This window comes from Narcine bancroftii, chromosome 1, assembly GCF_036971445.1.
Source record: "Narcine bancroftii isolate sNarBan1 chromosome 1, sNarBan1.hap1, whole genome shotgun sequence".
Classification (NCBI taxonomy): Eukaryota; Metazoa; Chordata; class Chondrichthyes; order Torpediniformes; family Narcinidae; genus Narcine; species Narcine bancroftii.
The window spans coordinates 196,905,027-196,919,914 of NC_091469.1; the positions used below are offsets into that span (position 1 = coordinate 196,905,027).

At 42.0% G+C, this 14,888-nt stretch overlaps 1 protein-coding gene across 1 annotated transcript in view; it reads left to right on the forward strand.

Moving 5' to 3' along the window:
- LOC138737072 (TNF receptor-associated factor 1-like) overlaps positions 1 to 14,888 on the forward strand; it is a 49,382-nt gene that overhangs the window by 16,816 nt on the left and 17,678 nt on the right. The window contains exon 2 of the mRNA XM_069887533.1: positions 14,717 to 14,782. Coding sequence (XP_069743634.1) covers positions 14,717 to 14,782 — 66 coding nt within the window. The remainder of the gene's footprint in view (positions 1 to 14,716; positions 14,783 to 14,888) is intronic.

The following is a 14,888-nucleotide window of genomic DNA, read 5'->3' on the forward strand; positions in this document are numbered from 1 at the left end:
AGTAAGATGGTGAGTCCATCCCAGGTAATCACTAAATGATTTAAAGGGGCCAATGGTCAGGTGTGCATAAAAGGTGGGCACAGTCCAATTTTGATTGGCAAGTGCTGTGACCTCTGACTTGGTTCCAGATGGAGAGGTCAAATGATCCTCCACAAGCCACATTCCCACCATGTTCCAGATGGGGAGGCCACAGGACCCTCCACAATCCACTCTACACCATCTCTCCACTCCTTGCCAACCATCAACTTTCTGGGGCTGAAAAGCTGTGATGGTTGGAAATTGAAATTGGAATTTGCTATTTCACAAAAACATAGTGAGATTTCCTAACTGTAGACCAATCATTTCTGAAGCAGCTGATTGCAATAGGCTGCAGCGATCAGAGTGGTTTTGCCCAGTAGTAACAATTATTCATGTACTTACAACACATATGTTAATACCAATGTATTACTTTTCTGTCTCAGGAAGTTAAGGTTAGAAAAGAAAGAAAACAGTTTAAAGATACAAAGAAAGGGGAAGGGGAAAAAATGGTGTCTGATTAATTCAAAAGGGAATGTGACTATTAGAGTCTATTGTCAAACACTGAAGTACAATGTACAAATACACTGAAATTCTTGCTTGCTGCAGCTACACAGGTACAGAAAATGTACTGATAAACAATAAGTATAAACTAAATTACCACATGAGAAAACAGATAAATATCAAGGGATAGATAAATGTTCACAGTAACAGTTGTGAAAAAAAATTGATGTTATGTGCAGTTGGGTGAAAGTGTAGAAAATAATTCAGTGAACAGCAACAGGAGGAAGTTACCAGCAAAATGCAATGATCTGAAACTCAGAAATGTTGAAACTGGTAAATACCTCACCTCAAAAAGAGGTGTTTCTTCAGTTTGCATTGGGCTTAACTGGAATTGAATGGAATAAAAAAAATTGTTTGCACTCTGCATCTTGAAACATATATATACTTTTTGAATGAGAAATATGAAAGTCTACTGAGGTAAAAACACAATGCTGGAGAATCTCAGCAGGTCAAGCAGCATTCTTTATATAGCAAAGACAAAGATACATAAGCAATGTTTCGGGCTTGAGACCTTCATCAAGGTGTGAGCAAAGTGTAGGCAAGCGCCTGAATAAAATGGTGGGGGCAGGGGGAGGAGTATAAACCCATAGGCAAGAGGTAATTGGTGGTTAACAGAGAGAGGGCACAAGAGAAAACAGGTAGAGGAGGGGGGGATAGCTGTGAATGTAGAGAGAAGGGAATGGAAAGCTGGAGGAAAGAGGACAGAGGGATAGGAAAGAGAGGGAGAATGGTCAAACAGAAAAAGGAAAGCCTATGTCAATGCCATAGGGTTGGAGAGTGCCCAGACAGAATTTTAGGTGTTGCTCCTCTAATTTATAGGTGGTTTGGCAGTGTATGAGGCTATGGACAGACATGTCAGCACAGGAATGGGGAGTAGGATTGAAATGGTTGGCCATTGGGGGAACCCTGTCATTGATGCAGACAGAGAAAAGATGCTCAGCGAAGCGATCTCCCAGTCTGCATCCAGTCTCTCCAATGTAGAGAAGGCCCCAATGGGAGCACCAGATGCAGTAATTAAACTCATTTAAAATACTGAATAGATATGGTATGTTTTTGCCAATAAGTCAATCAAATGTACAGTCAATAAATATGAATATGTGCTAGTAAGTCCAACAGGGAATTGCTAGATGACGCCTTTCTGTGGTTTAGGATTTGGAATTCAATTGTTCAGAATGTGTGAGCAAAGTTCACAAAGAAAAAAGACTGGAAAATTACACCGAGATGAAGCGGATGATTGGACACTTTTGTGAGGATACATGGCAGTAAGGCTGCTTTAGGTTTCATCTGTGCTGCACAGTGTGTTCTCTTTTTAATTGCCAGCAGAAGTTTCTCTAAATCATTATTTATATTTGGTCTTGTTGCTTTTCTCTCTGTTCTCTCCATTTCAACTCTGCTTTTGTGGTATGCAAATATATTAATTTGGGATGAATAAAGAGATATTTCAAAGGATTTTGCTTCCTGCTAGTTATTGGTGTCCATTAAAGGGAGTTGCTTATTAACTGAAAGGAAAGCTGGTTCAATAAGCCCTGGAAAATGGATCATCATGTCACAGCACAGAAATAGGTCTTTTGGCCTAACTTGTCCATACTGATCAAAGTGGCTTCCTGTGCTAGTCCCATTTGCCCACATTTGGTACATACTTCGCCAAACCTTTCCTATCCATGTATCTGTCAAAATATTGTAACTGTAACCCACCTCTACCAGTTCCTCTGCAGCTTCTCCCATTTTCCTATCCACTCTCCAAGTGGAAAACCTGCTTCTCAGGTCCCCTTTCAGTTTTTCTTCTCTCACCTATAGTTTTACACTTCCCTACCCTGGGATAAAGATTGTAACCATCCACTTTATCTATGCCCCTCAAGACATTACAGATCTTGGCTGTCATACAAGGTGCATGTATAATGTAAACAGTCAGAACAGAAATATAAAAAAATGATTGTGTCATTAGCTTATTTTAGTTTATATGTCTGACTATATCTCTAAGAGTGAGAAGGGTTCTTCTGCAAGCAAACAAATCAACTTTAGCATTATGCATATGAAGTAAAAGGGCAAGACCACAATTTCAGTGCATGGAGTTAGAACAATCCATACAAAGCAAGGACTGTATGAGAGCACCGTGGAAGGTTCATTCAGGCGCCTGATCCTTCTGCTGCAGAATTTCACACTCTTAAGCCTTCTCTCCAATGGGAGGAGGGGGAAGAGAGAATGTTTGGAGTGTGATAGATGCCTGCAGTGTGTTGGCTGCCTTTCCCAAGCAGTGGGAAACGTAGATGGAGTCCCCAGATAGCAGGGACACTTGCGTGATGTTCTGAGCTGTATTCACTACTTTCTGCAACTTCTTCCAATATTGAGCAGAGCAGCTCTTATCCATGCTCTGCTGCATCCAGCAAATATGCTTTTGATGGTGCATCGGTAGAAGTTGAAGGGCTCGGGACGGGACATGCCACACGGTTTGCTAAGAAAGCAGAGGTGTTGCTGCACTTTCTTGACCATCATGTCAACATGGTTGGCCCAGGTTAGGCCATTGGAAGTGTTTACTTCCAAAAACTTGAAGCAGTCTACTCTCTCCACTTCAGCGCCGTAGAAGTGAACACGGTTGTGGTTTCTATTCCCTCGCCCAAAATCTCCTTTGATGTCGATAGAGAGGTCATTATCTTGGCACCGTCACAAACTTTCACTCTCTTCCCTGTGTACCATCTCATCATTTGATACCCAGCCCACTAGAGGTAGTAGAATATGCTGATTTTCAAAGCTGTCATGGATTTTGACTTCACCTAAGAACTTGATTGCCTAAAGATTGGACCATACAATGCACATTAATTATCACTTCTGTGTTGTGTTAGGTCTGCTTTGTTCATGAATGAGTGAGACAAACACCAGACTGAGTCGAAATCAGCGTTCTTTGTTCTTTATTACCGGATTGTAACACTTGCAACTAACAATGTTAGTTGGAGAATGCATTCTGCCGTTATCAGCAAAATGGTGATTTTTTATACCCTTGGATACGTGCTTAGAACATCATCATATCATTACTTGTCCAATGACTAAAACTGTTGCTATCCTTTCCCTGCTAGCTTCCTGCCTCTCAATCCATCAATGTCTCTCTTATCTTGTAAGTACAAGGATGCATTCACATCTTGTTACAGCCCTGCACAGGGTAACTCCTTACACATTCCCATCTCATGATGTTTTACCTTACAGTTGATGAGCAGGAAATTGGTCCAGTAGGATTAGCAATTGCACCATGAGGTCTTGTATCACCTGACACATGATTCCTCTTTCCATAAGGCAGCACTCGTTGTTTTGGAGAGAGGCCCTAGCAGACTGATGATAAAGCAGCCACAAGGTCTGCAAAGAGGTCCCAAAGGAACTTCCTTCCCACCACTCCACTTCCACCCATCCCGTCCTGTGGTCCCATTTCAGTGCATGAATTTGTGAGTTCCATGCCATTTACTTTTGGGCAATAATATTATTTTCAGATCAAAGTAGATATAGGCACTGTATTCACAGCCTAATGCTTGGTGCACCAAAAGAGGGAATACTCCCATTTCGAGAGAGACACATTAAGTAGACTTCAAATACATTCACTGTTGTAAAGTTCATGACAAAGTGAGAAGGTAAAAGGATTAAACTGTTTAATTATCAAGGTACCCTGCATCCCCAAATTGCGAAAAATGTTCCGAAATGAACATAACTAGCAGCCTTGTTTTTCATACATTCCTGCATCTTTTACTCCAGCTTCAGTAAGAGTTCATTTTGATTTAGCCAAACTCATTAGTACAGGATCATTGCTTTAATTTTTAAAAAAATTTTTACATAATACTGATGGAGGAAAATTAAACAACTGTAGCGCGGTTACTACGGCTACAGCTCAGTTATAGCCCTGAGGCTGCAGCTCAAATCTGCAGGAGAAGAAAGACACAAACACCAGTAGAGTGTATTCATCACTGAGTTTATTCTGTGGCAGCTCTGCCTTTTATAGTCAGCTCAGCCACATCACCACCAGGGGGTGGCTTGAGCGGGCCGGCTGCTGATTGGTTACCTTGGATGCCCGGGCCCCGATTGGGCCCCCTGCGATCCACCAGTGGTGATTGGCCAGTTTCACTGCTCTGCCGGTGGCCTATGGAAATGGGCGTTTTAGCCCGCATGATACTTTGCTGGTCACCACGTTCAACAGCTATTTCCTGTGTCGGCCTGAGATGCGGGCCGCGGGCCGCTGCACAACCCCCCATCGCCCCTTAGAACTGTCAATTGGGACACTGTTTTTACAAAGTCCAAGTAGGCCAGTTTCAACTGGTCAAGGGTGAAAGTCTCTTCCCTGCTGTCAATGTCCAAAACACAGGTGGAGCCATTGTGTCTGAGGACATGGTATGGCACCTCGTAAGGCCACTTTAGAGGTGGACAGTGAACCCCACTCCAAACAAACACGTATTTGCAGTCAGTAAAGTTCTTTGGGATGTAAGTGCAGGGTTGGCCGTGGGGTCAAGGATTAGTGGGAGCCAGAATGCCTAGACGCTCATATAGTCGGGACAATATGGTCGCCAGGAGCTCCCCTAAGTCTTCAGGAGCCATCATGAACTTGCTCAGTATAACTAGGGGTGTGCCATAGACTAACTCGGCAGAGGATGCCTCAAAGTCCTCCTTGAGTGCAGTGTGGATACCTAACAGGACTAAAGGGAGTTCATCGGCCGAGTCAGGTCTGGTAAGCTAAGCCATTAAGGCTGCCTTAAGGTGTCTGTGGAACCTCTCCACCAACTCGTTGCCCTATGGATGATACGCCATGGTGTAGTGGAGTTGGGTCCCCAGGGCATGGGCTAAGGGAGTCCACAGACTGGAAGTGAATTGGGCTCCCCGTCTGATGTATGGTGTTCGGGGACCCCGAAACGTGCTACCTAAGTGTTGAGTAAAGCCCGTGCACATGCACTGTGGAAGTCTCTGATAGCAGCACTGCCTCTGGCCATCTGGTCGACCATTGTAAGAAGGTAGTGTGTGCCTCTGGATACGGGTAGAGGCCCGACAATGTCAATGTGCACATGGCTGAAGTGCGACGTGCTGGCTCGAATGTCTGTGGTGGAGCTTTGATATGAATCTGGATTTTGGATGACTGACACTGATTACAAGTCCTGGCCCAAAGGGTGACCTCTTTGCAGAGGCCATGCCAGACATACCTGTTCATCACCATTTTAACTGTAGTCCTGATGACAGGGTGAGCAAAGTTGTGGACTGAGTCGAAAACCCACCTCTTCCATGCAGCCGGAATGACAGGGCGAGGTTTACCCATCGAGGCGTCACAGAGCCGAATGTGATTGCCGGGGGTGATCTGGATGTCCTCCAGTTGTAAGCTGGTGAGCGCTGTCTGGTATGCTAGAATATCAGGGTCTGCTTCGGATACCTCGGTCCCGATTAGGGCCTCTGCAATTCACTGGTGGTGATTGGCCAGTTTCACCGCTCTGCTGCTGGGCTATAGAAACAGGCATTTCAGCCTGCACGATGCTTTGCCAGTCACCGCGTTCAACGGCCATTTCCTGTGTCAGCCTGAGGCGTAAGCCGTGGGCTGCTACACAACCTTTATTTTCTTCATGAATAATGTAACAATAATTCCTGCTGCAAGAAATAGATTGCTTGTGATAATCTAATTATAGTTTAAAAAAACATTGATTGTATACTTTTTTGGTCAATATGCTGATATCTGGTTCGTGATCACACCTACCAGATATTTGTCTCACCCAGTGTCTCTGAAGGGACTCTCTTTTGTAACTCTTTCTCTCGTACTGTAGGGGCCAGTGGGTGATACTAATGACTAATGACGACTCTTTGTCTTCCTTATGGCAGGCAGAAGGAAAATTTCTGTAGTATTAGATTTGCTGTATTATATGACCATAAAGGAATCTTGAATTCTTCAAAGGCTGTCTGTTATAAAGTAGGTGTTCCATTAATAACCAGCAGAGGGCTCTTGTGCATAAATCTTTGGCTTGGCTTCGCGGACGAAGATTTATGGAGGGGGTAAAAAGTCCACGTCAGCTGCAGGCTCGTTTGTGGCTGACAAGTCCGATGCGGGACAGGCAGACACGATTGCAGCGGTTGCAGGGGAAAATTTAACTTAAAAAGAACATTGGAAAGTTTATTTTGTTCATTGCATGTTTAATGATAATGAGATTATGTCAATTTGGGCAAATCCCTTTCATAAGGGTAAATACTTATCGGCATTTAAAAAGAACCAAGTTCTATTTTACTAATGATAAAATTACTGAAACTATTCAGTCAGTCAGACACCAATGACAAGAGAAGAGCTCGTGGCATCATATTCTACTGAGGATGCCCATCATTTTTTATTTTTATGTAAATAATATTTTACACTAATTGAAATTGATTCATTATTTTATTGATAGTCATCAATTCTAATCCTGTCATTATAGAATGTTGTGGGTATGTCAGGTGATTAATCTCATCGTGCCATTCAGAAAAGAAGATAAGCCAAATCATTCATCACAATTCCCCACTCTCTTCCAACACCCCATCCCAACACCCAGCAACAGTATGCATACAAAACCCCCATCCCATTATTCTGGTCAAAGCCACTTCTTGCTCCCATCCACTACTACTCTCTGCTTTCTATAGGCAGGCCAATTCCATGGATCCCATGCCTCATGACTTTTGGAACGAGTTCCTCATTGGGCAGCTTATCAAATTTCTGACTAAAATCCCTGTCCACCAGATCTACCGCCCAACCGTCATCAATTTCTTTTGTTACCTCCTCCAGAAAAACTTTATTAGGTGCATGGAACACAACCTTCTCCTCACAAAGCCATGCTGACTATCCTCTGACTAGAGAAGACCGTTCTTCTCTAAATGCTCATAAATCCTGTTCTTAAGAATCCTCTCCACAGTTTTCCCACCACAGATGTAAGACTCATTGGTCTCTAATTCCAAGGATTCCCCCTATTATCTTTTTTAAACAAGATAATTCTATTTTCCAAGGCCTTCTCATGCACCCTTCTTGCTCTCCCAAGTCCTTTCTTAAATTCCTTCCTGGCTACCATATAATTCTTATGAGGCCTTTTGGGTTTTTGCTTCCTTAATATAATGCTTCCTTCTTCCTCTTAACTAGGCATCTCTCCTGTTTTGACATCACGGTTCCCTTTTTCAACCATCTTTTCCCTATCTCAGTGGGACAAACTGTAGCACTATCGATCAACTACATTAGACAGAGAGTTATGATTAATAGGCTTTAATCACCTTAAGACATTAACACATCTCGCGTGTTGCTGGCCCGGTTCCAAGGCAGGTACTGAGGGAGGAGTTTGGGCGTAACAACCTTTATAGGGATTTCTGGGAGGGAGGTCACAGGTTCAGAGGCAGCACATATAATAGAAATAATACAGTGGTTGCACCACATTCACCCCTTCTTTTGAATCAAAATCTGGCGGGGTGATGTGATTCATTGTTCATTACAGGTTCTGGTGGTTTCGTCTGTCACTGTGACTGTCGTAAGGTTTGCTGTGGTTCAGCAGCTGGTTCCCAGGCAGTGCCTTGCGTGACAGGCTGTGCCTCCGGTGGCTGAAGGGAGTTAGTAGGACCATGGGGTTGCTCAGTCTGGAGTTGGGGGCGCTGTGTCAGGTGTAATTAGTGTGGCTGCTTGGCCAGGGTTACTGTGAGGGGAAGTTGATTGGTTGGTCAAGGGGATCCTTTGCACGCGCCAGGTCTCAGATGGAAACCATGTCCTGCCAACCATCCTGGTACTCTACATAAGCGTATTGGGAGTTTGCGTGGAGGAAGTGGACCTTCTTGATCAGAGGGTCAGTCTTATGGCATCGGACCCAGGGGTCTTCAGCCAGGATGTCAGTGTGGTTCCCGACACCAATTTCCTGGGAAAAGAAAAGAGCCTTTCATGTGATGTCACATTAGTAGTGGTTCAGAAGAGAGACCTGGTGGCATAGAGTGGCTCAGAGAAGACATCTTGCCACCAGGAGATGGGCAGGCCTTTTGACCTGAGGGCTAGGAGGACTGCCTTCCTGAAGTAGCATTATACCTTTCACCTGGGAATTATAACCCGTGGTCCTGCTCATGGCTATGCCCTTTGCCCGCAGGTACTGGCACGGCTCCTCGCTCGTAAACGAGAATCACCAGTCATTATGGATATAGCAGGGGTATCCAAACAGAGTGAAAATACTATGCTTTACTCTCCACCTGGAAGGGGATGGATTCATCCACAGCATGCAATTGCTGCCTTGGTGATGTCACCCTTGATGTGTGTGAATGGCACTTGGGCTTCTGCAGACAGGGGAAAGGGGGTAGATTTCACCAGGGTGCAGGCTTTGTCCAAGTAATTTTGGACCCACTAGGCATAATACAAAAAGAAGCCCAAGCACCTTTTCAGGGCCTTGAGGATATTGGACAATGGAAGTTCCAACATGGGGTACAATGACACCATTCTCCACCAAGCAATCCATGATGGCCAGTCGTGAAGTACTGAACATGCACTTCTTTTAGTTATAAGTAAGGTTGAGGATTTTGACCATCTGAAGAAATTTGTGTAGGTTAGCGACATAATTCTGCTGGTCATGACCACAGATGATCACATTGTCCAAGTAGGGAAATGTGGCCTTTAGCCCATAGTCATCCACTATCCAGTCCATCTCCCTCTGGAAGTCAGAGATCCCATTGATGACCCTGAAGAGAACCTGCAGGAAGAGGTTGAGGTGGCCATCCACCTCGAAGGCAGTGTATGGCCTGTCCTCTGGGCGGATCAGTAGTTGGTGGTAAGCCAACTTGAGGTCAGTGGTTGAGAAGACCTGGAACTGGGTGATCTCATTTACCATATCGGCAATGTGGGGATGTGGGTAGGCATCCAGCTGGGTGAAACAGTTTATGGTCTGGCTGCACTCGATGACCATGTGGTGTTCCTCTCTGCTCTTAAAGACCACCATCTGTCCCCTCCTGTGCTGAGTTCTCTGCCAGAAACCATTTGTCTTCTGCTTTGATGAAGGCTCTGTCCCTGAGGCTGTATCACCTGCTCTTGGTGGTGACAGGCTTGCAGTTGCGGGGGAAGTTCTTGAACAGGGGCAGCAGTGGGATCCGGAGAGTAGATAGACCACAGGTCGTGTTCAGAGGGGGAATCGGATGGTTTAAGAATCTGCAGTTGCGGACCATGAGGGGTGGGTGTGGGCCATCAAACTGCATTTGGATGCTCTTTAGCTGGCACTGGAAGTCCAGGCCCAGTATGACTGTTGCGCAGAGCTGTGGCACGATAAGGAGATTAAAGTTCTTATACTCCATGCCCCACACAGTCAGCGTCATGGTGCAGCAGCTGTGGATCTCAGCCAAGTGGGATTTGGAAGTCAGGGAGACACATGTGGAGCGAGCAAAGATATTAAGACTGGTGTGTACAGAGTTTGAGTTGATTAAAACCTGTTGTACAGTTTCCTTGTGTTTGCTTGCTGCACCACAATACATCACAAAGAGTCTCATTTTAATTCAATTAAGTTTACTTCTGGAGCTGTTTTTTTAAAAACAAAGTACCTGTTGAGCCACAATAAGAAAGAATTTAGGTACATGCGCACAAGGTATAATGTATATGCCAATAAATTCATCATTATCATAGTTATCAAGCATTTTGAAGGGGTCGCTCTCTTGATGACTCCCTGGTCTGCTCTTCCATTTCCATCTACCAGCCCCTCTTTTATGGCATTTGCTCATGCAACTGCAGAAGAGGCAACTTTTGTTCTTTCGCCCACTTCCCTTCCTACTATTCAAGCACCCAAACAATCGTTCCAGGTGAAACAACAATCCTTTAAATCTGGTGCCATGCATTTGGAGTTCACAATGTGGATTTCTATACACTGAAGATACCAAACATACAGGGCCCTCCATAATGTTTGTAACAAACACATTTATTTCTTTTATTTGCCCCTGTGCAGTTTTAAATTTGTGATCAAACAATTCACATTTAATTAAAATGCACATTCCAGATTAGATTCAAGGTAATGTGTGTACATTTTGCTTTGACCATATAGAAATTACAGCACTTTCTACACATAGTCCCCTTATTTCAGGGCACCATTATGCTTGGGACATTTGGCTTCACCAGTGTTTGTGATTACTCAGGTTTGTTTAATTGCTTCATTGGTGCAGGTATAAGTGAGCTAGGCTTGCTTCTAAGTGTTTGAGCACCTTTGAAATTTGTAGTTGTCACTTTTCCAACATGAGGACCAGAGTTGTGGTAATGAAAGCCTAATAAGCCATTATGAGGCTAAAACAGAAGAATAAAACACAAGAGATATCACCCAACCTTAGGATTACCAAAATCAACAGTTTGGAACATAATTTTGAGAAAGAGTGTACTGGTGAGCTGAGTAATTGCAAAGGGACTGGTATTCTAAGGAAGACCTCCATTGCTGGTGACAGAAGAATTCTAATCATAATGAAGAAACATTGTAAATGTATGTGTGACTGATCAGAAACACTCTTCAGGAGGCAGGTGTGGATCTATCAATGACTACTGTCCTCAGAAGACTCTTTTTTAAAAAAAAATTACAAAATATTACCAAAAAGTACAAGATACAAATACAGATATATAAAAAGAAAGAAAAGTATAAAAAATACTGATAATGATAACCCCCCACCACTCCCCTCCCTCCCTCTACTAACTACATCATCTTGACTCCCACCCTCACCCCTCAGTGCCTTAAAAAATTATACATTTAAAATTAATTAATCAACGTGCCAACTTTTTACATAACTCTTACTTAAGATCAATAATCATACAATCCAAATATAAACCCCACATTTTAATAAAAAAAAGAATAATTATTTTGCAAATTATAAGTTATTTTTTCCAAATATAAACATGATTATAATTCATTATGCCATCTTTGTATATTCAATTCCACATCATTTTTCCAAGTTATCGCTATACATTTTCTTGCAACTGCTAACCCTAACCGCAGAAATGCCAATTGTGGCTTATCAACCAATCCCAAAGTAACAGCATTTATATAACCCAATAAACACATAATTGAATCCATTTACAAATCGATTGTAAATAAAACTCTCAAAAATTTAATAACCTTTTCCCAAAAAAGTTTAACTTTCTTACATGTCCATACACAATGCACAAAAGTACCTGTCTTTTCTCCACATCTAAAACACAAATCTGTTGGTCTAAATCCATATTTCTTCAACTTCTCAGGAGTCAAATATAATTGATGAATAAAATTATAATTAACCATAACTATATCTCACATTAATCAATTTTGTGACACTGTCCATATACCTATTTGACCATTCCTCCCAAAACAATTCAATATCTAAATCTTTCTCCCATTTCTCTTTTATTTTATCTATCACAACTTTATTCATCTTTTCTCACAACAACCTATACATATCCAATATAAATCCTTTCGTGTCCTTACCAACCATTATAATCTCAAACTTAGATTGACTTGGTAAAATTAATTCCTTACTAAATTGTATTTGCAAAAAATCTCAAACTTGATAATAAGCTAAAATAGAATTTGCAGAAATTTTCTCCTGTAATCTATTAAATGTAGAAAATTTATCCGCCTCAAAACAATCCTGTATAATACTAATTCCTTTCAATTTCCAATTTCCAAAATGATGTGGAATTGAATATACAAAGATGGCATAATGAATTATAATCATGTTTATATTTGGAAAAAATAGCTTACAATTTGCAAAATAATTATTCTTTTTTTATTAAAATGTGGGGTTTATATTTGGATTGTATGATTATTGATCTTAAGTAAGAGTTATGTAAAAAGTTGGCACGTTGATTAATTAATTTTAAATGTATAATTTTTTAAGGCACTGAGGGCTGAGGGTGGGAGTCAAGATGATGTAGTTAGTAGAGGGAGGGAGGGGAGTGGGGGGGGTTATCATTATCAGTATTTTTTATACTTTTCTTTTTTTATATATATCTGTATTTGTATCTTGTACTTTTTGGTAATATTTTGTAATTTTTTTTTAAAAGAGTCTTCTGAGGACAGTAGTCATTGATAGATCCACACCTGCCTCCTGAAGAGTGTTTCTGATCAGTCGCACATACGTTTACAATGTTTCTTCATTATGATTAGAATTCTTCTGTCACCAGCAATGGAGGTCTTCCTTAGAATACCAGTCCCTTTGCAATTACTCAGCTCACCAGTACACTCTTTCTCAAAATTATGTTCCAAACTGTTGATTTTGGTAATCCTAAGGTTGGGTGATATCTCTTGTGTTTTATTCTTCTGTTTTAGCCTCATAATGGCTTATTAGGCTTTCATTACCACAACTCTGGTCCTCATGTTGGATAAGTGACAACTACAGATTTCAAAGGTGCTCAAACCAGTACGCACTTTATTCTTATTGATGTTCCAAACTGTTGACTTTGGCAATCCTAAGGGTGATATTTCTCACTGTTTTATTTTTTTAAGCCTCATAATGGCTTCTTTGACTTTCATTGGCACAATCTGGTCCTCATTTTGAAAAATGGCAACCACAGATTCCAAGGGTGATCAAAAGCTTAGAAGCAAGTCTAGCTCTCTTATGCCTGCACCAATGAGCAATTAAACATACCTGAGTACTCACAAACACCTGTGAATCCAAATACCACAAACATTATGGTGCTCTGAAATGAGGGAACTAGGTATAAAAAGTGCTGTCATTTCTACATGGTCAAACAAATAACCTTGAACAAAATCTGGAATGTGCATTTTAATTATACATTAATTGTTTGATTACAAATTTAAAACTGTGGAGCACAGGGGCAAATAAAGAAAAAAGTGTGCTTTCCCCAAACATTGTAGAAGGCACTGAAGGTTTGTGATAATCTTGCAGTGACCCTGTATGGTGATATGACCACCAGCTTACTGCAGGGGGCGATCTCTGTACCTGTAGGAAGATCACCTAAAAGGCTGGCTCCACCTGGCCGGCTGTCAATTAACCAACCTGAATATAAACCTGAGCCAGCCCCTCCTGAGCCAGTCACATGGAGAGCCACAAAGGCTTGAACTGGTGTTCAGACTTTAACTGGAATAAAGTCTGTTGTGCACTCTTTTCTGAGTTTGTGCCTGCTCGCTGCTACCTCAGCGCACCACACCCTGATCTTCTGGTTGCCTGTCACTTTAATTTATTATCCCACTCCCACTCTGACCTGTGGCCTCCTGCACTGTTGCAGTGCAAGCATGAGGAGCAAGTCTCATTTTCCATATGGGCACAGCTCTGATTCTTCCATGCAGGTAAAATATTTTTGTCAATATTTGTCTGTTTTAATGTATGCAACTGACTTGCAAGTAATTTAGGTTTGTAATCTCCAAGTGTCCTATTTTGATGACATTATTCAACAACATAATCAGGATTCCCTTAATTTGTGGGGGATAAAACAGAAAATGAAGGAAACACTCAGTTGGTCAGGTGGCACTCCTGCCTAGACCCAAAACACTAACTCATTCTATCTCCCCACATTGTCCAACTTCTTGAAATTTCTATTTGTAACACTTTATTATAACTAGTAATAAAACTCAAGAATAGAACCAGTTAGTCTAGTGGTTAGCACCATACTATTACACCACCAGCGACCCTGTGTTTGAGTCCAGAGCTGTCGTAAGGAGTTTGTATGCTCTCCCTGTGTCTGCATGTGTTTCCTCTTGGTGTTCTGGTTTCCTCCCACCTACAAGGTAGGTAGGTTAATTGGTCACATGGGTGTATTTGGGTGGCACGGGCTCATAGGCCGGGAGGGCCTGTTACTATGTATCTCTAAAATTAAAAAAATAGTTAAGGGAAAGGGCATGAGATTTAGAGGGGATTTGAGGGAGACCTTTATCACCAAGAGTATGGTCAGTACCTGGAACATACTGCCAGAGTAAGTGGTGGGTGCAGGTTTGCCAGCAATATTTTAGGAGTGTCTGGACAAGAACCTGAATTGTAATGGTGGAGTGAAATTTTGAGAGATGGGATTAGTAGGGATGAGTGCCCACTGGTCATCAGTGAAATAGTAGGCTGAATGGTCTGCTTCCAAGCTGCATGATTCTATGACTATTCTATGACAATGTGATACCATTCTGGCTTTACCATCAATGTATCTGATGATAAGGAGGACAGTGAACATTTAATTCAATTTATCAATCAATCTTTTCTTTTACAGAGTGAAGACAAGGGGTTCAAAACGAAGACCAGCTGCTTTTTCAGAGCTATCGGCTGCAAGTTCAAGGTGAGTCTATGAATGAAACCTTCCAGCAAAAATTGCCAAGATTGAAAACCTTATTTCAGGGAGTAACAACAAAATGTTGACAAGGGGCATCATTTAACCTCATCTG